The sequence below is a fragment of the Pinus tabuliformis genome, chromosome J (assembly GCF_031772625.1).
Source record: "Pinus tabuliformis cultivar Carrire ecotype Pingquan chromosome J, CPIR1, whole genome shotgun sequence".
Lineage (NCBI taxonomy): Eukaryota > Viridiplantae > Streptophyta > Pinopsida > Pinales > Pinaceae > Pinus > Pinus tabuliformis.
The window spans coordinates 813,053,323-813,079,366 of record NC_142295.1 but is presented as its reverse complement, the minus strand read 5'-3'; the positions used below and the strand labels follow the sequence as shown (position 1 = coordinate 813,079,366).

Genomic DNA, 26,044 nt, shown 5'->3' with positions numbered 1-26,044 from the left:
GCATATGGAAGGTTGTAAATATATAGAGTGAAGTAAGTTAGGAGTTCTTATCCTTTTACCAATCTTGGGATTGAGATCCACTCTTGATGTGAGGATGAGATCTAAGGATAAGGGATGGAAACTCCAAGGTAGGATAGGATTCGAAAATTTCATCTGAGTTAAATGGTTACAATAGACCCTGGAAGCTTTTGGAAATGGAGGCTTCGGGATTCTCTCTCTTTTCCCCGGATTTCTAGAACCAACATAGGTGCAAAAGGGAGCAACCTATAGGTGATCAACGCAAGCCACAGCGGAACAACCTGTAGGTGAATGTTGTCTAGCAAGAGGCCAGGGTGTGTTGGTCCTAAAATTGGCTCAGATGATGCAGTTTATGGAAGAAACTCTGGGGAATGAGAAAGTCATGCAAAGGGCTTTATGTAATGATGATGTAAAGGGGAAATAGGATGTTGATTGATCCAGTGCGAACGTTGATTGACAAAATTTCCTATAACATAGTTAAAACTTAAAACTGACTCAGATAATGCAGTTTAGGGCAAAAACTTTGGGGAATGAGAGAGTCATGCATAGAGCTTTGTGCAATGATGATGTAAAGGAGAAATAGGATGTTGATTGATCTAGTTCGGAGGTTGATTGACAAAATAGCCTATAACAAGCCTGATGTTTCACACTTCCGGATCTTTGGCACAAAGGTCTACTGCCATGTATCCAAAGATAACAGGAAGAAGTTGGATGCCACAGCAGAGAAGGGTATCTTTGTGGGGTATAGTGAGACATCTCAGGCATACATGGTGTATCTTCTAGGACTCAAGAAGACAGTTCTCAAGCGATATGTGTGATTCCAGCAGGATCAAGCTCTGAGAGTTTCCCTAGGGAGTTAGTAGATTGTAGTATCTAAGGAGGAGCTACTTGCTCCCAAACAGATTGGAATAACTGAGGAGGAGCTACTTGCTCCCAAACAAGAGGCACAGCCAGCACCCCAGAGTCAGCCACACCTAGCACCTCAAAGTCAACCATAGCCACTGTCCAGTAGCAAGAGGGTAGCGCAGTAGGATTTGTACCAAAATGAGGAGGACAAGCCAAGTGGAGAGTAGATAGGTCAGCCAGAGCTGCACACCACAAGGCGGAAGAAGGCCAAGTGGGGTGAGATGTTGATCCAAGAGGCCCAAGAGCAAGTCGAGGCTCTTAGCACCATGTTTAGGCAGAGTAAACAGCCACAGAGGTACACAAATTATATGGCACTGATGACAGAGTTGGTGGACACTAAGCCTTCTTCTTATGAGGAGGCAACTTCTCAACAGATTTGGCAAGATGCCATGGTGGAGGAGTATTCCTCTATCATGAAGAATGATGCCTGGGAGGTGTTGAGAAATCTAGGGGCAGCAAGTGTAAGTGATTTCTCTTCTATGACAATTGCTTGTGATGTATTTTTACTTTTCTTACTTAGTTTCTTCTTTCACTTTATTATTATTGTGTTTTTCTTCATCAAACAGTTACCAAAACATAAAGAACAATGAGACAAAGGATACAAGATATAGGCGACAAGCCAAGATCAAAACCTTTCCAATCTGAGAGGAAAACCCACGAGAAATCTTCTTCTTATAGAATCTTCAATTGACGAATTCCAAGACCTAGACCCTTGACAAAGTCTTCTAGTCAAAGACACCTCCAAGACCAAGTCCAATTTCTTCCTTGAATAAGTTTCTCCTCACAAGGAGGACCCAAGTCAAGTTGCAATGATGTCTGCAACTTCGGCCCTCCAAGTCTGCAATTCTCAATTAGACTACAATTCTTGCACGTGTGGATGAATTATGGTTTGAATGATCTCTTATTCCCTTCGCTTGGTGATCTCCCTTCTCTTCATCAATTCGGCCTCTAGATCTGGTTATACCGAGCCCAAACCTTTACTATAGATTGTGATCTTTCTGCAATTGTACGAAGCCCTAATTGCCTCACCTGTGTAAAGAGAATAACCCAGAAACAGACTTGAAATAATGCTTCCTCTTATTCGCTTTTGTCTTCTCTTTTCTTCATTGCTTTCTGTGCTCCTTGGACGAGTTTCTTGTACTAATTGATGCCTTGACAAATGAGGTCAATCTCCTTTTATAGTCTTATGTCACTACCTATTGAGCCGACTTGTTATTGTCCTTAGACCGACATTACCTTCTAGATAGGTCGACTTGTAGCTTGCATTTTGACTTGGTCTTGGAGGGTCATTTGACTCTATTTGACTGAAATAAAATATTCTATGCAATATGCAACATGCCCAAATGGGTCTTACATACTTGATAATGACTCAATTGACCTTATGACAAACTTAAGAGTTCACAATGGGAGCTTGACCTAAAATAAATTTCCTTGAGCATGAAACCCATGCCTCAATATCAACAACAATAATAATAATAATAATAATAAATCTTATTACATCAAATACATAAATTCATGATTACATCTGTCATTAAGAAGACTAAACCTAGTTACATTTTTCAACAGGAGGTTGTTCAACGACCTGAGGGGAAATCAGTAATCGGATCTAAATGGGTGTACGAGATGAAGAATGGAGCAGAGAGAAGTTCAAGGCAAGGTTTGTTGCCAAGGGCTTCTCACAAATTGAGGGCATGGACTATGAGGATATTTTGTCCCAGTAGCCCAGTATTCATCCATCAGGACTATTTTGGCACTTGCAACACAGATGGGGTGGAAAATCCCCCAGATGGACGTGAAGACAACCTTCCTCAATGGGATTGTTGGGGAGGAGATCTGTCTAGAGCCGCTAGAGGAGTTTGAGCAGTTCAACAGAGACACACATGTGTGCAAGCTGAAGAGAGCTCTTTATGGGCTCAAGCAGACTCCAAGAGCATGGTACACACGGATTGACAGCGACCTTCAAGGATTTGGCTTCACTTAGAGTGAGGCAAATCCCAACTTGCACTACATCATGGTTGGAGGTCTTCCGCTCATTCTAGTTCTCTATGTCTATGACCTTATACTAACTGGAGATGAGAGCTTGATCCAAGATTGCAAGGAGGATCATTGCAAGGGAGTTTGAGATGAAGGATATGTGGCTTATGCACTATTTCCGTGGCTTGGAGGATTGCCAGGGTTATTGTGAGGTCTTTGTGAGACAGGGCAAGTACACAGCAAAGATTCTCCAAAGATTTCATATGCATTGTTGCAGGCCCATGGCCAAACCTCTAGTCACAAAATATAGGAAGTTGGATGCTGGTAGAGGAGAGTGAGTGGATCCTACAGTATACAGGCAGCTCATTGGGTCACTGCTATACTTAGTCAACACACGACTTATATTTGTTTTGCAGTCAACCATTTGAGTCAGTTCATGGTTGAACCGACCAGACTGCATTTGGTTGTTGCAAAGCATGTGTTGAGATATCTAAGAGGCACAACAAACTATGGATTGTGGTACAGACAGGGTGATGGAGTGAGGCTTGATGGCTTCACATATGCAGATTGGGAAGGGAGCTCCACGGACATGAAGAGTACTTCAGGTGGCATCTTCAGCATTAGATCAACAACGGTTTCTTGGTACAGTAGGAAGCAGAGATCAGTTGCACTCAATTCAACAGAGGTCAAGTACATGACTACTAGTGAGGCACCTTGTGAGGCTATTTGGATGAGGAAGTTACTTATGGGACTTTTCAGACAGGGGATTGAGCCTACCATGATACATTGTGATAATCAGAGTTGCATTAAGCTCTCTGAGAATCCATTGTTTCATGATCACTCAAAGCATATCGAGACCCAGTATCACCATCTTAGAAATTGTGTGCAAAAGGGGATAGTCAAGCTATTGTACATTCCAACAAGGGAGCAAGCAACAGACATCTTGACTAAGGTATTGGCAAGAGGTAGTTTTGTTCATCACGAAGATAAGTTGGGAGCAATGTTATACGAACCGGACAGGAACCGGTGGAACAGGTTGGTCCGATGTTTTTGGCCCAAAACTAGTTTGAACTTGTCATCCGAATCGGAATACGTGGTTTGGGACCGGTTCTGTGCAGTTTGTACCTTCTCGGGTCAGCATAAAAAATTCCTTGTTTTTTTGTATTTTTTCATTTGGTTGGCCCAATTCCAATTCTCCCCTGAGCCAGCCTAATTTTCAAGCCTATGGTCCTCAGCCTAATATTCAAGCCTATGGTCCTATTATTGTTATGCAATTCATAGTAATGTTTACTTAAATTTTTAACATTACCATGAAATGACTCAGGATGTTGTAGAGTGGTTCCAACCTCATTGGATTTCATATGGAGAAAGTAGAATTTTAGATTTCACTCAAAATCCAGCAGACTTAACAATTTTTCAAGATTTCGGGATTGCGGGGATTGCAACATTTCCATTGGATTTTGTCATGTACGAGGGTAAGGAACTAGTATTTAATAAATAGCATCAATCCCTCTATGTACTTTGATGTTAATGGCATTAGTTGTCGACCTCCTTTATCATGACTCTACTAAAATACCATCACTCAAACAAAATCTTGACTTGACATGCTACGTTTTTTCTATCTTATCTTAATGCTTAGAGGATTATATTGATGACCAACATCTCAATATAGGCAATGATTTTGATGATATGTAGGCATTTGTTATAGCATGATTATTTTTGGATGTTATAGGCCATCTAGAGCCTATTTGCGGATGTATTTTCGGTTTAGGGATGGATTGCACTCAATGTTATTTTTGGTATGTGCACCCTTACATGCAATATAATCAGAACTCTTGCTTATTTGTGTACAAATGGTTTGGATTCATATGGATGCACATGTGTGTGTGTGTGTGTGTGTATATATATATATATATGTTTTTCCTTAGAATTGAATATTTATGTGTGTTTGGTCAACCGGTTTTTTGGTATGGTTTTTTTACTAGTTCCGATTGGTTCCCGATCCACAAGGTTTTTCGGTTTGATCACCAATTTGGTTCTAATAACATTGGTTGGGAGTTATACAAAATCCCTTCCTCGCTAAGAGGGAGTTTTGAAAAGTAACAAAGGAATTGATTCCTTGATCTCTGTGCCTTGATTCAAGAAATAGATTTTGAGATAGGGAGTGTTGAAACGTAGTGAAGGAATTGATTCCTTGATCTGTGTGCCTTGATTCAAGGAATCGATTTGGAGATCTTAGTCATGTACGAGATCCAGTGATGAGGACAAGTTCAAGAAGCAGTTTGACTAGTGTGTGTTAGTGGAGGATGAGTTATTTTTCCTCTAGTGTGAATTAAATTTGGAACTGAGTGAACAATGTAGTTAGCCTCCTAAATTTTAGGAGGATCCAGTTAACTAAGTGTGTTGACTTTTGTTAACTAGAAAAGCTCCAGTTCAACTCCTAATTTAGAAAACTCACTAACAATAGCCTAATCGAAAAGCTTATAAAGAGATCAAAGGCACACAATTGATCATTCAATTCTTGAGCACGAGTTTGTGAGCAAGAGAGCTTGTGGAGGAACAAGCCAAGTGTTCCTTGTGCGAATTATTGAGGGCAATTTCTCTTTGGAGTGCGCATAGAAATAGGGGAAATCCCTATTTAATAGGAGCTCAGCCAGCGCTAGGAATTAGGAGATTATTTCCTAAGGTTTTGTGCTGGAAAATCAGAGCCTCTAGTGCATATAGGAGGAGGAAGCAGGTCAGCTATCAGGCAGAGGTTTCAGGCCTAGGACAGGCAGGAAAATTATTGTATTTTCAGATTGGAACCAGCTTGTATGTGTATCAGATCTGTTGCTTAATTTTCCTTAATAAAATTCTGAAGCGAGGGTTTTCCCTGTTGGGTTCCCTAGAAATTGTGTGTTTTATTGTGTGAATTTTGTGAAATTATTTTTGTTCTATTCCGCTGCTATTTGGTAGAGAAATTCTGTGTCTGTGTGAAAAGAAAATTTGTTTTCGGATTGTTCATAGCAGCAGGTCAGAATTTCATGGAAAATCTACAGAAACTCACTTAGCTTTTGCTTTGATGCAGCCAATTAGGCCCTTCAATTATATATAGTTGCACTTGGTTGCACAGACACATAAAATCTCCCCCACTGCTTTGATGGCCACTCAATCTGACATTGTGCATTGTTTTACATCGCTATACCTGTTGACGACAACTCTACTTCGCACCATACACCTGTTGCTCTGATGATCACGGTTGTTGGCAACCACCCATGTCTATCACACTTTTTATATTTTTTATTTTATTTAAACTTTTGTTGTTTGGCACTAACGGTCATGCACCACCACCTTTTTTATTATTTCATTTTTTTCAACTCTACACTATACCCTCATGCAAGTGCATATTTTTTAGAAACCATGCACAGTAATTTGTTATGGAATGTGTAGTGCCAATATATGATATGCCCCCTTATGCAAATACAAATAGACTAATCTGTGTTATGTGGAATGCATTGAACACCCCACTTCATATGGCAGCCAATGCAATTAATCCAAAATAGTATGGTCCTATAACAAGAAGGAAGCCTCCTTCCAAATATAGGGAGGTGGTGAAAGAATTTATGAATGTTGTTAACAAAATTCATCTTTCTATAGAAAAGGCATCCAACATACATTCTTAGTTGCCAAAATTTCAACTGGGCAAGGTCTTTTTGCTTTACATGCTACTTTGGGCAATAGGCATAAGAAAAAGGATTCAATTGATTAGGAGGTTTCATGGTCTCGATGCTCCTAAATTGCAAGTATTTGCCACATGATTACTATTCTTCATCTTGTGAGACGAATTGGAGCACTTATTCTTTCATCCATTCAAAGAAGAGAACCTTAATAAGGATCATATGTGTGCGATGAGATGCCACATCCAACTGGCCTTTTTGAAATACCTCTACTTATTTTCATCAAAGAGGAGCCTATGCTTGAGAGCTATGATTACCTAACGAGCCTATTGATAGACGACCCTAGCAACATCCATGATGATGACAATGCAATAGTCCAACAAACTTGTTGAGGAATCAGTTACAATATTTTTCTTATATCATTTTTGGAAACAACATAAGACAATTTTTTAATTTAGTGTGTACTTGGTTTATGGCACGAGCTATTAATGAGAATTATCATGTTCATTGTTTTTCTAAGAGTGTGATTATTCAATGTTGAATAAGAAATGTCAAATCATCAATTGATTAATAACTGCATCGCAAATGTTTGAAAAATGACTTTGAAGTTGAAGTTGAAGTTTGAATAATTTGATGATGAGTTTTATCCAAAATGAGTATGACTCATTGCTAATGAACACATGCACACACATCACAAACATCCATAATTACAACACTGCAGTTTATGTGGATGCAGGTATAGTTATGAGACTCTTTGAAACTTACAGCATGGGTATGTATATATGCGTGTGTGCGCGCGCGCTAACTCTGCCTTACACTACCAAGGTGATTAACTTTATCATGGGTGTATGCGTGTGTGTGTAGATATTCATTTTTTATGTGTTGACTCTGCCTTACACTACCAATGTGACTAACTTTATCGCGAGGTGCATTTCCCTTCCATTCTATGTGTGTTTCATTGCCTCTCACCCTTCCCTGCTGTGAGGCATGATTCTTAACCACACCTATGTTAAGGTACCTAGAATGATTTCTCATACACTAGCTCCTCAATGCTCTTATGTCAAGTTTCAACCTCCCATACAGAGATTGACGTTGGCTCTATACCATATACATACACTTGGAAACCAACTAGATTTATCTTAAAACATAACTAGATGGTGATTAACAATAGACCCTTAATGTTCTTGTCAAAAGTTCCAAACACCTAAATAGCAAATGACCTTGGCTCCAATACCATAGTAATTATCATTGTATAACATATCACGGCAGATAGGGAGTTACTTGATATTATTCAAATAGACAAAGATGTAAAAAACTCATTTGTCTAAAAGACATATACTCATAAATCAACTAGATTTGCATTAAAACATAACTAGATGCTAATTAACACTTTACTTGAATACTTCTCCTATCTCTATTTATTAATATGGCATGTGATTTCATTATGTTATGCCTAAAGTCACTTTATTATATAACAATAGCACCCAACAAATGCATGAGATGACCATTAGACTATCCAAACTTTATCAATGTCCTTGTACCCACACCCATGAACCCTAGCTAATAGCCCCTCAAATATGATCATCAATAAACAAATATCAACAAAAATGCTTCTTTGTAACATGGTCAGCCTTACAAATGTTGTTTTATGCAACCTATGGTTTCATAGCATGGCGACCTTCAATTTGTCTCCTCCCAATATACATCAATGTAAATCCTTTAAAATAAATACAATTAACTACACCCTGTATTTTTCCAACTACTTGAAAACTACATATATTTTTTTCTGTTCAAATAACTTAATACTGAATTTTTACAAATAAGAAAAACACTTTCTTCATTGATGAGAACAAAGTTACTCGACCATATCATATTATCAAAAAAGTACAATTTCTAAGCAAAATTTGGAAGATATTATTTCATTTTGTTTATAACGTTCCTCAAACCATCACTTGATTAACCAATCCCTAGGCCTTTGCCTACTTCCAACCTCAATTTTAAAATTCCTCAAACCATCACTTGATTAACCAATCTCTAGGCTTTTGCCTGCTTCCAACCTCAATTTCTTCTCAACTGAGCCGCTAATACCATGTCACTTGTTACACGCCCACAAGCGTAGACAGGGATACATAGGAATGAGAGAAAATGGATTCATCCATTATTGAGTGATGCAATGTCTCTATACATGGTAGGAGAGAGAAAAGTACTTACATACCTGCCAAGTACCTAAGCTTTTAATGATTACACCAGCCTAGATCCATTCTACTCTAGATCTATCAACTCTAAAGGTGCAAGCCTCTTTTTTGCAAAACTTGAAAGGTTTGCACCTCAAAAGATTTGATCCCTCTGTGCACTTGATAGATCTTGAGTTAAGATGGATCTAGGCTGGTTTAATTATTAATAATTATTAATTATAATTATTAATTTTATTCTTTTATTTTTATGCAATTTGACCAAGTCAAAATGTTTTAATTATTAATTTTATTATTTTATTTTATTTTTTAATTTTATTTTATTTTATTTTTATGTAATTTGACCGAGTCAAAATGTTTACATAACATAACTTAACCTTACAACATCTCTTCTATACTGGGCTGGGGAGCGCCTCTCGGCGCAATTAATTAACTCCTGGATACATCACTATATTCTAAAATGTATCCAATTATAATGATGAGTTCAAACTTGACCTAAATTAATGAAAAAAAACAACATACCCCTTCTCTTGCCAGAAAATCGAGTGACATAGGATCTATTCCCTTTTGATTGATCACAACAAAATTGTTGTCAGTGCCATCACAAACCTGCAAAACATAAAAAGATAAAACATTATGAAGTGAACTTGAGATTTCGTTCTCGTCTGACTAAGAATTTGCTCCCACGAAATGATTAGAAGGATTATGTAAAATTCTTAACACTTCATAATGTTATACAAATTACTTTTTTCTTCAGGTTAATGATCTTTTGAATTTTCTCATCCACTTGTCTTCTTTCTGCTAAAACCATTTTCTCCCTCTGCTCTGCATTTGAGTAAAAGAAGCCTGCATTTACTTCACTGGGAAGCAAGACACATATTAATGTATGAAAAAACTGGGCTCAGAAACTTGATTAGCACATAACAAAAGTATTTCATAGAAAAAACGAACCAAGTTCAAGAAATCTTGCAATAAAGAATAATTAAGTCAAAAGATCACTAAAAGCAACATTTCGATTCCAGAAAGAGACAATCATATCAAGATCAAACAAGGGTGGCACAGCACAACAGGTTCAAACTCTCATAAGTGTATGGGTGTTTTATAAGAAAAAAAAAAGCTGTTAAATATTTTTCAGCATATGATCCTGTCATTAATTTTCAGGCAATGCTACAAAATATACTTTATTAATCAAATCAAGATTCTTTTGAATGGTAACCTTTGGCTAGTTAAAGCAACAGCTACAAACAAGCACAAATTTCTGGACTATCTAAGCAAAGAAAATGCACAGAACTGTTTTATCATTCATGTAACTTATCAGCATAGAATGGGATGACTAAGGTAAAGTATAGACCTTCAAAAATAGAAAATAATGCCCCTAGTCAACAGTCCATCGCATTAAGGTGATGTACTTGAGTATGATAGACCCACAAAGCGGAATCCATCAAAATCTTAATAAGGCAATGTACTTCACAAAGGCTAACTTTACAAAAAATGTTCGAGGGAGGACTACTAATTACACAGGATGATTGGAGCATCCCACGACCATAGATGGATTGTGTATGGATTTTCACTCGCAAAATCACAAGGGGTGAGGATGGGGTGAGACTTGCAAAAGTGAGGCAAAGACATTCAAGAAGGTTCTGCTGCCAGACCTTCATTTATGCCAGCAACTAATGACAAGCCCAAAACATGAATATTGGGTGAAAATCCATGAATATTGGAGGACATGAAAAAAGCTTCACTGAGGGTAAGATTCTCCATTACAAAGGATGGCTGCATAGATATCCAATGCCTCCTACTACTCAACATCACCGTCTCATCTTTGGCAAGTGCATTCTTCCCACCAGCAACTGATTGTATTGGAAACTGCAAGGATTCAACTTTCTAGGATTCTTTGGGACAGCATAAGTAGGTTGAATCCTCCAATCTACCTCAGGTAGTCACTGCAACTCATGTTTGTTCTACAACTAGGTTAATTGTTCGGAGCCAGTAAAATATTACTTGTTTGAAGTTTGGCCCCCTGTTTTGTGTGTGTGCTTAATAACAATTCAAAGAATTTGGGAGGATTGATTAGATCATCAAATTGATATAGAGTTGTGATTGACTGTGCAGATGCTTAACTAGAAATATCATTCCTCCCTAGCTATTTAAATCTAATACATGCAAGGAGTTCCTCAAGCCTGCCAAAGACATGTCATGCCAACTGCATTATATTACTGGAATAAATTATTAATATAGGTGTTGTAACCCATAACAGTATGTAGTGGTTCATCCAAGTGGAGAGAGCCAACAACAAACAGGGAAAAAATGTTACTCCCCACCACCTGTTTGTGCATTCACTTATTTAAGTTCACGTTACATGCTCTATTTCTAATCAACAGAAACATTTTGATGCTGTAAGTCTACAAATAACATAACATCCTCTGATCAATAAAAGCAGCCAAAGCAACTCATACAACTATAAAAAAAGTATGTTGTGACTGAACTTACCTGACTCATTGGTGTAACGACTTCACAAGACCAAAGTATAATAGTTAATCCAACTCAGGAAACTTTAAAAATAACAAAAATAAAAATAGACAAAAGACTAAGAAAAATATTATTTGCAATAATATCTACATTCACATTGTCAATATAATGTAAATTTCAGTATAGCTCATTTCAAATTACACAGATGATACTCAATACAACAGAAGCCTGTGGATTCTACTTCTAGAACATTGGTGATCCACAAGTTGTATGCTTTAAATTCAGGTCGCTAAAAAAACCAAAATGAGTGTCTTTTCCCTGGCAAGCCTGACTTGCTAGTACCATGAATCATATAGACTCGTGTTTGACTTGTGAATCTGAATCATGCTTGACTTGTAAGTCTGAATCAGACTCACCAGAGATGACTCTGCTTGATTTTCTCAAAGAGTAAAGTCAGACTTGGAGATCAACTCAGACTCATAAGAGTCTAGTAAAACCCTTTTAACAAAGGGAAGCAACTGTGATGCAGACATTCTGCCAAAAAAAGCATGGTGAACTTTCAGCTCATGCATCTCAGTTGCTTCCATTAGAAATTTCAGTCGCCAAATATATGCCATGTGCTGCCCGTTCATATCACCTTCTAACAACTCAAAAACCCCAGCAGAGATCTCACATAACTACCCTTTAAAAGAAGCCATTCTCTAATATTATTTGAAAGGTGATTCAAACAACATGCCAAACTACAAAAAGAGCCACTTTTAGCAACACACAGATTTTGGTGCTACTTTGCTAATATTCTGGTCAAGATTTATAAGTTTACTATTACTTCCGTGCATAGAAGGCATACAAGACTTGATAGCCTGTATTTTACCCGAAATCCAAAATGTTACCAATCATATTTAACACAAAATTATAAATCTTTAACACAAAGATGATATTTCTAGCTATACTTAAGTTCAAAAACTATCATTTTAAATCAAAACAGAAACTTCTATTGAAAAGAAACAGCTAACTGTTAAAACTAGAATCAAGACAGATATGGACCACTAATGCCTGATGTTAAAATAGAAACTTCAGACAAACGTCTATGTTTGTAAACAAGATGCTTGGACTATTTAGTATAACAAGTTACTAGCTAAACATAAAGAAGAGAACCCAATTGGGTTGTTTCAGTGCACAAGTACAGCAGTACAAAAAACTGTTGAGATGTCAGTGTTGTCATTGATGGCCATATGGATTGAATATAGCATAAGCACTGAATATATATATATATACACAGACAGAATCCCAAAAAGCGTTAGACCCAAGGAGCAAGAGGAGCAGTACCAAAGACAAGAGCGAGAAGCAGTTCAAAGAGAAGCCATCAAGAGCCAAAGGAAAGCCATTGGAAGCCACGAGCAGGAGCCAAGACAAGCCAAGGAGGAGCAGAACCAAGAGAAGACTGCATATGCCCAAGAGAAAGAGCCAAAAGGAAAAGCAGTGATATCGGAGTTTTGGAGCCCAAGAAAATAACGAAAATAAAATCGGAAGGAGATCAAACTAAGTTGCACGAAACGCTGAAACGTTTCAGAGTTTCTGAAACGGGTACGTTTAGAAACGTCACCTCCCAAAAAATGGAAATGTCAGCTGAAATGTCATATATGTATATATAAAAAATATATATATATATAAAGAAATAAGTGAATAACACATTATCTTGCAAGAAAAAAGGGAATAAGACCCATAGATGACAATTTAGAAGGAAAAACAAGCCTATATTAACTCTCGTAGCTGATTACATGATAGTCAAGTTTCGGCTGAGTTTCGACCAAGTTTTGGAGTTTCGGGTACGGGTACAACCCGAAACGTCGGGTTCTTAGAAGTTTCATGCAACATATAGATCAGACGATGATAACACACCTAATGACATATATGATATATCATATTAAACCAAAGTTAAACAGAGAAATATCATATCAGCGTTTTACTGTGTCACCACTCAAAACCTCTGATCTCCGACTCTGATCCCCGACTTTGACCTCTGATCTCCGTCTTCGATCTCCGATCTCCGATTTGCTCTGATTTCCGATATGCAGACCCGAGTTGATTTAAGTTAACGATTTAATTATTAAATCGCATCTACCACTTTATCAGAACTTTGGCATGTGCACAACCTAAAAATCCCCGATATCCATGTGGTCTCGATGTACGGGAGTAAAGTGATGATGTGGCATGTGGGACCTCCCAGCATCCATTATAATATGGTTTTGCATTATTTAAATGTATTTGTTTGATTAAAAGCTATGGCCCCTCCTATCTTGCTATTATAATATGGTTTCCGTAACAATGAAACTATGTTATATTTGGTCGATTATTAACAAAGACCCCTTCTAACAGCTATTTAATATATTTTCAATGTGCCACCTCATGCACAAGTCGGCCTCTCCTCTAATGAACGTGTCTTTTCGTTTATTGGCGAAACTCGTATAAACACAAGTCAAATACTTCATTTCAAGTATCTATCTCGGTCATCCATCAGAGAGATAAATACACAGTTCACAACTCGTGAACTTAGAAGCATTGAGGAATAGGAAAATATTATTTTTTGCAAATTTTTTAAGGACAATCTTGTGTTAAGAGGTCGGATTTCTTACACAGAACCACAGGCATACTTGGCAAGCTTAAGCTACGGGCAGTAGAACTCGGACAGATATGAAGTATACACTTTTTGTAAAGCTCTGAATGCATATTACAGCTCAGTGCTTTGATTTGTGAAGGAACAGTGAAGAATTAAGCCTCAGTGCTCAAACTCAGGGGTATAACCTCGGACCAGTCCTCACCTACAGCTCGGTGAATGGACAGTTGCACTGTTTTGGTTCGAACCTTGCTTATACACATCGGACTTAAGGTTGGACAATGATCAAGTCTTTTGGGGGCACAATTTTGGAGCTCACCTCATACCTATTGCTACACAGTGTTGTAATACACTTGAAGAACAATCTCATTTTGGAGAGATACACTTACAGTCACACTTGTACAGACCTGTGTTTGTTGTCAGCTCGAACTGTACTACAGTGAATAGAGAGCTCGAACTTGTGCAGACCCTAGACCAATAAACAGTTTGACAGACTCGAATTAATAGTGTCAATTGTGGAGGGCTCAAACAGACATCCTTTGGAGTTAACTCAAGACAGTCATCTTGAAAGAAGGCTCAAACCTATTGCTTTGAAGAAACTCAAATTACAGTAGTAGCATTTAGAAATATCTTGTTGTTGAAGCATTGTGAAGACTTCCTTGGAGAGTTCTTGAAGAAGCCCTTGAAGAGGCTTAGAGCAGGTGCAGAACTTGGGTTACCTATTGAAGACATCTTGAAGGTCTTTGAGATATTATTGGAGACTATGATGCGTTGAAGCGATCATGAAGTGAATTTGGAGATATTTGTTTGGATGGCATGAAGAGCAATGGTGACACCTTCTAAGAAGACAGGGTTGTCATTGATGAAGTGATTTGGAGAAGACATTGTTGGAGAGATTGACAAAGCTCATTGAAGAAGATATTGGGAGTTGTGAAGAATCATTTAACCTATCTTGACAAATTAAAGCTAAAGGTTGGAGCCCTAGAGGTTGGAGCCTCATAGAGACAAGGTTGGTGCCTTGGAAGATAGGGTTGGAGCCCTAGAGGATAGGAGTCCTCAAGGGACCTGGATGGAGGTTGTACCAGAGGCATGGTTGGAGCCCTAGAGGTTGGTGCCTCAAAGTGACAAGGTTGGAGCCTTGGGAAGTCCAAGTCGGTGCTTGGCAAACTATAGGTTGGAGCCTTGGGAAGTCCAAGTCGGTGCTTGGCAAACTACAGGTTGGAGCCTTAGGAAGTCCAAGTCGGTGCTTGGCAAACTACAGGTTGGAGCCTCGGAGATTGAAGTTTGGTGTCTTCATCTAGAGTTGGAGCCCTACACATTATTGAATTGAATTTATTGTAAAGAAGACATTAATAAAATTATTATTCTTATTGTTCATTTTGTGTTATAATTATAAGTGATCTAATTGGTAAAAATAATAATTGAAAAGAAATATTGATTCACCCCCCCTCTCAGTATTTCCAGCAAAAACCATATTGTACATCCCATAAAAGTTCCAATGTAAACTTCAGCATTAAGAAAATTAAAAATTTGAGTAAGAAATGCTTATAATCCAGTGTTGTGAAAATCGCGATAAAATCGCGATTTTATCGTTTTATCGCAATTTTTTTGATAAAACGATTTTAACGCGATTTTTATACGAATTTATCGCGGGTAATTTTTTTGCACGATTTTTATGAAATTATCGCGATAAATTCGAATTTATCACGATAATAATTGAAATTATCGTGGGGGTCTCCGGCAGCGAGGTTTTATAATGTTTTTTTTTGGTTTTTTTATGAAATCATTTGCACAATCGGAGCAGCGAGATTTTATAAGGGATGCTAAATGTTCGAAATGCAATTTTTTTTAAAGAAACAAATAATTTTTGAGTGGGGCAGCTTAATGATCAAGTCTAGGCCCTAGTATTGATATGCTATTCATGGTAATGTTAGTTTCTTAAAGTAAAAGTGATCTTTTACTTAAATTTTTAACATTACCATGAAATGACTCAGGATGTTTGAGAGTGGTTCCAGCCTCACTGGATTTCATATGGAGAAAGTAGAATTTTAGATTTCATTCAAAATGCAGCAGACTTATCAGTTTTTCAAGATTTCAGGATTGGGAGATTGTAATGTTTCCAGGTGACACCACCTGCCCGGGCTACCCCTGCCACCAGTAGAGGATGTGGTCGACCTCCTATAGCTCCTACTTTTAGTTCTTCAACTTCTAGAGCATAGCAGACTCCACTGCCAACTCCACCAGCACCAGCATCTACATCTAGAGGGAGAGGGAAAGCTGTGGCATTTTCTCGCAAGAGGGGCAGAGGAAATCAATAGGATTAGACTTTAGTTATTTTCTTCATTTTATTGTATATGACATTATGACATGATGAGATACATTATTATAATTTTTGTTGATATTTTGAGGCTGAGTTGGGACTCAGGAGTCAGGACTTACTATTCAGGACATGATTCAATGTTATGTGTGATTTTAGCACTAGAAATGATATTAAACATCTTATATATTAGTTCTTTTATCATATTTATGTGTCAATGTATTTATTTTATGTTGTAGATGGTTTAGATATTAAAAAAATTGAAAAACAATGAATATTTTTGTACCAAACGATTTTTTCCCGATTATTTCCGATTATTTCCCGATAATTACAATTTTTCCCGATTTTTTCCTCGCGCTAATATTATCCCGATAACGATTAATGCAACATTGTTATAATCCATTGAGAAAGAAAAAAAAGGTAGAGCAAATTCAAAACCAGGAAGCAGGCTTCAGCTTATATAAATTCTACCTACCTCTTTTCATATTCAAGAGATACATTGCAAGTCAATATGTAGCAATTGTCCACTCGTTTCTTCATGTCCGGATGTCGGGCTCCATGATCAAGGACCAGGCCTTCAACCTAACAAAGCATAAAACCATAAATATCTCTATCTGGCATGCAAACACATTGTCAACCACAGGTTGATGCACTAGAAAGGATAGAAATTTGAAAAAAAGGACAAAAATTAAAAAATTAAACATATTAACTGAAAATGTACACCAAACTAAAACAGAGGATTTTCTTCGTACACACTTATAAACCTTTGTGCTGAGAAACTTGAACCTTCCCTAATCTCATTATCACTACTTACATAAGAACTATTCACTTGGTTCAAGATGTGATCAAAGTTGGGATAGAAACATGTCATTTGAAGGCTATCCATTTTCAGATAACTAAAACTTTCCTTATGTTCAGGACCTCAGGTTTCATTTTTTTCCTGTTGCCTATGCTGAAGGCTCTAAATGTTTTTCCCCTGGGATTTGGTGTTAGGGAAGCACACTACAGTTTAGGCAATGATGCAGCAATATGGAGAAAGAGAAAGAGAAACAAGACTGCATTCCACATTCCACATTCCCAATGTAAATATGTGGAAATGCAGATAAGGGAAAAACAACTCAGGCTTACCAATGTCCAGTACACAAATATTCACACATCTCAATGGTTTCTTGTTTCCAAAATAGCCATTTCAATAGTTACTGTCTTCTCTGTACCTACACACGTCTTTTGTTCCATGTCATTTACCATTATTGCTTTTTACATTCACACATCACAACAGTTTGTTGTTTACAAAGTATCCATTTAAACAATTCTTGTGTCTTCTATGTACCTAAGCACATGCCTTCTATTCCAACTGGAAAATAGTCAGTGAGCCAATATATAAGTAAGACATTTATCATTACTGCTTCGAAATGACTGAATTGCCGCGAAAGGTTGTTTTATTGACACAACTTTACAAGCAGCTTTTCTTCTATACAATGATAAAGCAATAGTCCGAAAGAGTGGTTGGGCTTAACAGTATTGACTGGAGTAGAGAAGCAAGGGCTCTGCTTGCCTAGGTGCCAAGGCTTGCAGAGGGACCCACAGGACAGCCACTTAGCTGATTATTAATTTAATTTATTAATTCCTAATGTTAAACTTACGAAAAAAATAAAAATTGTAAAGTCAACAAGTGGTTAGATCTCAGCCCTTCATCATGAGTTAATCTTAGCTATTGGAGATCATGGTGGGGCCAGGTCGACTTACTATGGGGAATGGAGCACAAAAGTGGCCAGATCAATTGACAGTGTGTGTGTTAGCTCATCTCAAGAAAGAGAAGGGTTTAAGCAGTTCAACAATCAGTTCAGCGACAAAGAGAGAGAAAGAGAGGGCCATACGGCATTTACTTCAGCTCAGCATCAAGCATCTCCAGCATGCAGAAGGGCGCAGAAATGACCATACAGCCAGTCAAGGCCGTATTGCGTAGGCCATACAGGCCAAGCCACTTGTGGGGGTGAATCAGAATTGTTTAGGGGCTGTTCAAAGGGGGTTTTGCTGTAAAAAAGAAGTGTTCCTTTGCTGTAAGAATTTCTTAAGAAGATTTGCTGAAGCTAATAGAAAAGCACACACACAGATTGCAGGTTCTCCCCAGAGTTGGTGTTTCCTGGGTATATCCAGTGCTTTATATGTTGCATGTGTTTGTCTTCAGTTTAATTTACTTCCATTATGCATGCTATGGCTAGAAACTCAGTAGTGTTTGTGATTTAAGTTTGAAAACAGCAATTTAGTTGTATTTCTGGTCGCATGCTTAGAGTCAATTATAAATCAGTTATTGGGTTTAAGGGAATCTAACGTGGTATCAGAGCGTAGCCTCTGATTGAAGACCAAGCACAGTGTTTTATCTTCAGGAGCACGTTCAGCGTTTAGAGGGAGGGAGTTCACCAGTTCAATTTGGTCACTTGGGTTTCTCAGCAGTTCGACTTAGCAGAATGGCGTAACAGGCTCTCAGATTTGAGGATAGATTGGACGGAGCGTCCAACTTTTGCTCATGGCGTGAGAGGATTGGCATGGTGTTGGAGGAACAAGGGGTGTGGGAGTTTGTGGATAATGTCCCAGCTGCACCCAATGACCCGCAGTAATTGGCTCAGCGTAACAAGAAAGATACCAAGGAGAAAAAAATCATCTTGGAAGGAGTCAAAGACAACATTATTCCTCACTTCACCAGAAAGAAGACAGCCAAAGCTATGTGGACGGCCATTATTGGCCTCTATCAAGGTTCGAGCGAGACCAGAAATCTAGTGTTGAAGGATAAATAGAGGACCATCAGAGTGTCGAATTCAGAAACTGTGATTTCTTACCTCACCAAGTTTACCCAATTGAAGAACGAACTAGCTGATCTGGGCGAAGCAGTTACAGATAGAGACCTGGTGAGTTTTCACCAAAGCTTGGGAAACTTTTACGAACGAAATATGTGTCAGGGACAAGCTTCCAAACTAAGAGTGACTAAGGGATGATTGTGTCCAAGAAGAAATTCTCAGGCATGCTCAATCGGGGTCTCGAGTCAAGATTGAAGATGAAGAGAACTTTGCCCTAGCTAGTAAAGGGGGCAAGTCGAAGGGCAAGAAGAATAGTGGTGGTGGTGAGCCGAGCTCAAAGGAAGAAAAGAAAAAGAAATATCTCAGCATGATCAAGTGCTTTTCATGTCATCACTTTGGGCACTATGCTACTAAGTTCCCTAACCGGAAGAAAGGGTCCATGAAGGACCAAGTAGCAGCTAGACAAGTTTTCTTCTCATTTTGAGAGGGAGTTCTCACTTATTGCTTGCATGGCAAGCTCAATGGCTACCAGCATATGGTACATAAACAGCAGTGTGTCATGTCATATGACGAGGAACAAGAACCACTTCAGCAAACTGACAGAGAAGGACATGCAATTCCATATCAAGTTGGGAGATGACGGGAGGTACTAAGCCGAGGGTATTGCTACAGTCAGATTTGAGAGGGATTCGGGAAACCCTCTGTTTCTTAGAGATCTCCTTTACATTTCGGGGCTCAAGAAAAACCTCATTTCAATTTCAGCATTAGAGGATAAGGGGTACAAGGTGACCTTCAAAGAGGGTAGGATTTTCATAAAACCCTCAAACTCCAATGTGGCCAAGGAGATTGGGGTTACACAGAAGAGTCTGTACTGAGTCACTGACTAAAGTTTCACACAGTAGCAACATTCACCAGAAAAGGGAGCAATGATTTAGGCAGGGAGCTTGGGGAGTTATGGTATAGCCGCATGGGGCATCTGCACCATGGCGCACTGGAAATTCTCAAGGAGATAGTGACGGGGCTGCCACAGTGCAGCATGGACAGGCATTAGGTGTGCAAGGGCTGGAGTTTAAGGCCTTGGTTGAGAACAAGACTAGCTTGAAAATCAAGGCGTTGAGGTCAGATAACGGTAGGGAGTACACCTCAAATGCATTCAAGGAGTTTTGTGCCAAGCAGGGAATCAAGAGGGAGCTGACCACACCATATAACCCTCAGCAAAATTGGGTGGCAGAGTGCAAAAATAAGGCCATAGTTGGAGCAGCCAAAGCCATGTTGCATGACCAAGGGTTGCCCATATTTCTTTGGGCTGACGCGTGCAATACAACAGTTTTCTTGCAAAACCGAAGCCCACATAGACTGTTGGGGCAAGTTATGCCAGAGAAGGCCTTTACAAGGAAGAAACCAGACATGTCAAATTTCCAGATCTTTGATAGCTTGGTGTACTCCCATGTACAAGCAGAGAAAAGGTCGAAGTTGGAGCCCACAGCAGAGAAGGCCATCTTCATGGGCTAAAGCGAGACATCCAACGCATACAGGGTATACATACCAACACTCAGAAATAAGAAGAGGTGAAGTTTGAGGAAGTCCTTAGAGCGTAAGCAGGCTACAGCGCAAGAGGGGGAGCAGCATGCTCCCAAGCAAGAGGCTCAGCCAAGACCTCAAACTACAGCTATACACATTGGTGGGCAAGTCAAGCAGCATGAGGACGAGGGGGGCACGCAGGTGGAGGAAAGAGTGGATCGAGTGGAGCCCATTCAGGCCATGACTCCCAGCATAGGAAGGAGAGTGAGATGGGTAGAGCAGTTGATCCAGGAGACACAGGAGCGAGTTAGTGCTCCTAGCACATCAGTTCGATAGAGCAAACAGCCATAGAGGTACACAGGGTATATGGCACTCATGACAAAGTTATTGGATGTCGAGACTTCTAGCTACTAGGAAGTAGCCTCTCAACAAGTGTGGAGAGATGCCAGGGTGAAGGAATATGCCTCCATCATGAAATATGATGTTTGGGAGGTGGTGTCAAGGCCAATGGGAAAATCCGAGTTGGGCTCTCACTGGGTCTACAAGATCAAGCATCGGGTTGACGGGAGCATCGAGAAACTCAAGGCTAGATTTGTGGCTAGGGGGTTCTTGTAGGTAGAAGGCATTGACTATGATGAGACATTTGCCCCGGTGGCTAAATATTTGTCTATCAGGACCATTATAGCCATTGTAGCTCACATGAGGTGGAGGATCCACCAAATGGATGTTAAAACAACATTCCTCAATGGGGTTGTTGAGGAGGAGATTTATATTGAGCAGCCAAAGGGGTCTTTAACATGCAGCAGGGAGACTCGCATGTACAGACTCGAGAGAGCCTTGTATGGGCTCAAACAAGCTCCATGTCTAAGTTGCACGAAACGGGAAACGGGTAAGAGTTTCCGAAATGGGCACGGGTACGAAACGTGACACCCCCAAATTTTGGAAACTGGGAAACACAATATATATATATATGGACATTTAAGAAATATGTGCAATCATAAAGCATATATGATACATTCTAATTTATTACATTATAATTAAATTGTCAATTGTCAATGCATATACTATAAGTCTCTAAATTTACATCACATTTACTCATGAATGATCACATAATGAAAATAGCAAAATCCAAAATCAGCCACGAGAAATTTCTAATTTCTTGTCTCATGCTTGATTGGGAGTCTCCTCCTACATAGTCGAACGACCTTAGTGCTCTTGATTAAATACAAGTTCCATACCCTAGTACTCTACGTGCTCTTGATTATTGGGAGTCTCCCCTGCATAGAGGACTTGGTTCTCTTTATTAAATACAAGTTCCATACCCTAGTACATGACAAAATCCAATGGAAACATTGCAATCCCCCCAATCCTGAACTCCTGAAAAACAAATACGTATGTTGGATTTTGAGTGAGATCTAAAATTCTACTTTCTCCATATCAAATCCAATGAGGCCAAAACCACTCTCACCATGAACTGCATATCAACACTTGGGCCATAGGCTTGAACATTAGGCTGCCCCACTCAAAAAAATCCTCTTTTTTATAACTTGAGAGGCATCTAGAAGCATCCAGAAGATATTTTAGTTGCCCAATAAAAAATTAGAAGCAAAAAAATTTAAAAAATACAAGAAAAAGTCAAGCTAAAAGAGGAAACTCTGTCGTACGGCCTGAAAACTCGTTTCCAGCCGTACTAGCCACGTTTCCTCCTCGAGAAACGGGCCAATACGGCCGGAAACGCGTTTCCAGGCCGTACGGTACGAGTTTCCTCCAACTTAGCTCCACATGCATGGTATGCTCGTATTAACAAATACCTTCAAGAACTAAGTTTCACCAAGACTGAAGCAGACTCCAACATCTACTACATTCTCTAAATTCAGGCTTCTGTGATTCATAATGTTTGGATAAATGGCTCTTTCGAATCAATCGCATCAGTATTTATGGGGTCGACGTTTCAAACCATCTTGTTAAAATTGGCAACTAGGGCCAAACTCCATGTGGGTCATCTTATTTATGGCAGCTGATATTTTTCCTTGATTCCTCTCGTCGAGAGGTGTAGGATTGATCTAACGATCATCCCATTCCGACAAGTATTTATGGAGATATGAATTTATTTGTAATTACTTGACAAATTGTCAAGGTCGGCCAGCAGCTAAATGTGTGGCACACATGTTCAACATCTCATATAAATACAAGATAGGTGGAGGCATTATTTCACCATCTCATCTCACTCATTCTTCTCTCTCTCTCCTTAGCATTGGGTTAACAAGGAGCAGCCAACGTGGGAGAAGAAGGACGCAGCAAGGAGGCAAGGAAGATGCAGTTTAGAGGATGCAGAAGCAGCAGGTCATCTCTTTGACTAGCGTTGACCAGCATGGGCAATTCAGGGCTGCGGTTTATGTGTGGCTGCCTCTCCTAGGCAAGCCGCAAATTCTGGCACAAAAACCAAGGCATTCTGACCTACAGTTTGACCAGGGTTGACTGCCCTAGTTTGGGGCAGCAGGCTGATTACAGTTGACTGCTGTTTGACTGTGTTTTTGGGCTGTTTGAGAGCTGCTTCTTCTTGTTGTTGGAGGACTAGATGACCAGGAAATTGACCAAATATATTGAAGGTCAATTTCACCTTGTTTGACCAGATTTGACTTTGCTGGTTAGGGTTTACTGCTGCTGTCATAAAATTACAGATTTCTAAATTTGTACTATTTCTCTCTGCTGAACTATTGAAGATTAAAGAAGAATTGATCAAAGGGTTTCCTCGCATTGGGGTTTGTCCCTGGCTAGCCGCCACATCTTGTGTCTCTTGTCTTGGCTTGTTTTTTGTCGATCTATTAATGTTCTATCTGCACTTTACTTTATGTTTATGTGATTGCTAAACAGTAGCTAATAAGAAGAATTGAAGTAAACTACTCTAAGCATAGAACATACCATAAATTAACATGGTATCACAGGCGAGGTGAAGACAAATCCCAAGCAAGAGCAAGAGCAAGAGAAATCACCGAAGGCTATTGAAGCAATCTCAAAGACTTCATGGGGTCCTCATCACACTTCCCAGTTGAAGACAAGCTCTATGAGAAGTCTAACTATCAATATGGAAGATGTCTCTCGATTTGACATTAGAAGAGCAGGGAGTGTTGGACCATGTGAGAGGCAGAATCGTTGAGCCTCCATCAAATGCATCTGTTGCTGCTAGGAACAAGTGGGCCAGGGGAGAAGTCAAAGCAAAGAAAATCATACGAGACTCTATCTACAAACACCTGGTGGCCTATGTTTCTGAGCTGACCACCTCCAAGGAAATCTTCGATAGACTGGCAAGCTTATTTAAAGTCAATGATGCAAATCAAGTTTTGTTCCTTAGAAATAAGCTTAAGGAAATTAAGAAGGGCAAAGATGAGAGTATGCAAGCATATTTCTTAAGGATCACCGAGATCAAGAATGATCTCCTATCAATTGGGGAAGTCGTCCCTGACAGGGAAATGACCATCACAACTCTCAGAGGGCTCCCATCTGAATGGTATATATTCAGGACCACTCTTCTCAACAATAATGTAATCCCAGGGACTGATGGCAAGATGCATTCAAGAAGAAATTAGGATGGAAGAGCAGGAAATGCCTGCATTTAGAGGCAATCCCGCTGCATTCTCCTCTCATGCTAAAAGGAGAAACAATTCCGGGGCTAAATCCAAAGGAAAGGCCAGACCGAAGGGTGGAAGAAAATGACGATGTTACAATTGCAACAAAATGGGCCACTATGCGAGGGAGTGCCCTGATAAAAGGGACTCACATCATGACGATGATCAAAATCACTCCCGAGGCAATCAAAGGAATGGCAAGTTCAATGGCAAAGGAAAGAGGAATGTCGTAAATCAAGGAAGTGGTCAACCCTCCAAGAAGGCAAGAAACTCCAAGTATGAATCTAACGTTGTTAACAATAAGCAACATGAATATTATCTTCCAGCGGCCCTCTCTACTACTGCTCCCTCAGACTCGCTAGGAAATTGGCTTTTTGATAGTGGTGACTCAAGGCACTTCACTGGTTACAAAGAAGCTCTCTCTAATCTGATAGAGAAGGAGACCAACCTGGAAATTGTTCTTGGGGACAACTCCAAATATCCAGTGAAAGGCGTAGGAAATGTTACTCTCCAATTGAATCAGGGTAATACAATTCATTTGCAAGAAGTCCTATATGTACCTGATCTCAAAAAGAACCTAGTGTCCATTTCGGCAATGGAAGACAAAGGCTACAAGGTGGCCTTCATCGATGGCAAGGTACGTGTATGGAAAAAGAATTTTAAAGATGCTTTCACTCTTGGGTTTCGAGTTGATTCATTATATCAGGTCGGAGGAAGTCTGTTGGGTGTCATGTCTTGTGACACATCTCTTCAGTCTGAACTATGGCATCGGAGGTTTGCTCACCTTCATTATAAAGCTCTACCCGATGTGAGACAAATGGTGACAGGGATGCCCGAGTTCAAAGTAGAGCAAGAAGGTGTATGTCTGGGATGTGTCGAAGGAAAGCTCAAAAGGGGACCATTCCCCTCAAGCCATAGCAAGACCTCCGATATATTGTAGTTGGTTCACTCAGACATATCTGGTATGATGCCTGTGAACTCCTTGGGAGGATATTTATATTACCTCACTTTTACAGATGACTATTCTCGCAAGACTTGGGTATACTTTTTGGAAAAGAAGGATGAAGTGTTCTGCTGGTTTCGTCACTTCAAAGCCTTGATCAAGAATCAAACCGAAAAGAAGATGAAGATCTTAAGGACTGATAACGGGACTGAGTATGAATCCAATGAGTTCCATGACTTTTGCAAAGAGGTTGGCATTAAGAGGGAGACTACAACACCATATACTCCTTAATAGAATGGTGTGGCAGAAAGGAAGAATCGTACGATTGTGGAAGCTATCTGTGCTATGCTCCATGATTAAAGGCTTCCGAAGTTTCTATGGGTCGAAGCTGCGAATACCGCCGTATATGTGCAAAATTGATGCCCTCGTCAAGCATTGGATTCTAAGATTCCTGAAGAAATGTTTACCGGTAAGAAACCTGACGTATCTCATTTTAGAATTTTTGGAAGTCCTGTATATTTTCATGTGCCAAAAGAGAAAAGGAATAAATTGGGTGCATCTGGAAAGAAAGGAATCTTTGTGGGCTATAGCGAAAATACTAAGGGCTATAGAATCTTTGTGGCTGGTCAAAGGGAAGTCGAGATTAGCCATGATGTCACCTTTGACGAAGATATGGCTCTTAGCAAACTTGACAATCTTCCTACTCTAAGGGAATCTAAAGAAGCTAACACCAGGAAACAGGAGGAAAAGGAAGATGAGACGATGCCCGATGTGGAAGAGCCTATGGATCCTATTGATCCCCCTCCACAAGAGCCTTCCTCTTCTCGGAAGAGGCCTTCATGGCTCAGGGTGACATTTGATGATGCCGAAGGACACATTGCACCCAGAGGGACTTTCTGGGAAAATAAGAAGCTGACCAAGTATCAGGGATACTTGACCATCATGAGCACGATCATCCAAAATGAGCCTTCATCATTTGCAGAAACTGTCAAGCATCAAGTATGGAAGGATGC

At 39.5% G+C, this 26,044-nt stretch overlaps 1 protein-coding gene across 1 annotated transcript in view; it reads right to left on the bottom strand.

Moving 5' to 3' along the window:
- Positions 1-26,044, bottom strand: part of LOC149229186 (T-complex protein 1 subunit zeta 1-like) — a 179,509-nt gene that overhangs the window by 48,171 nt on the left and 105,294 nt on the right. Inside the window, exons 7-9 of the mRNA XM_089378522.1 lie at positions 16,622-16,728; positions 9,492-9,606; positions 9,269-9,355 (exon numbers count right to left, since the gene is read on the bottom strand). Coding sequence (XP_089234648.1) covers positions 9,269-9,355; positions 9,492-9,606; positions 16,622-16,728 — 309 coding nt within the window. The remainder of the gene's footprint in view (positions 1-9,268; positions 9,356-9,491; positions 9,607-16,621; positions 16,729-26,044) is intronic.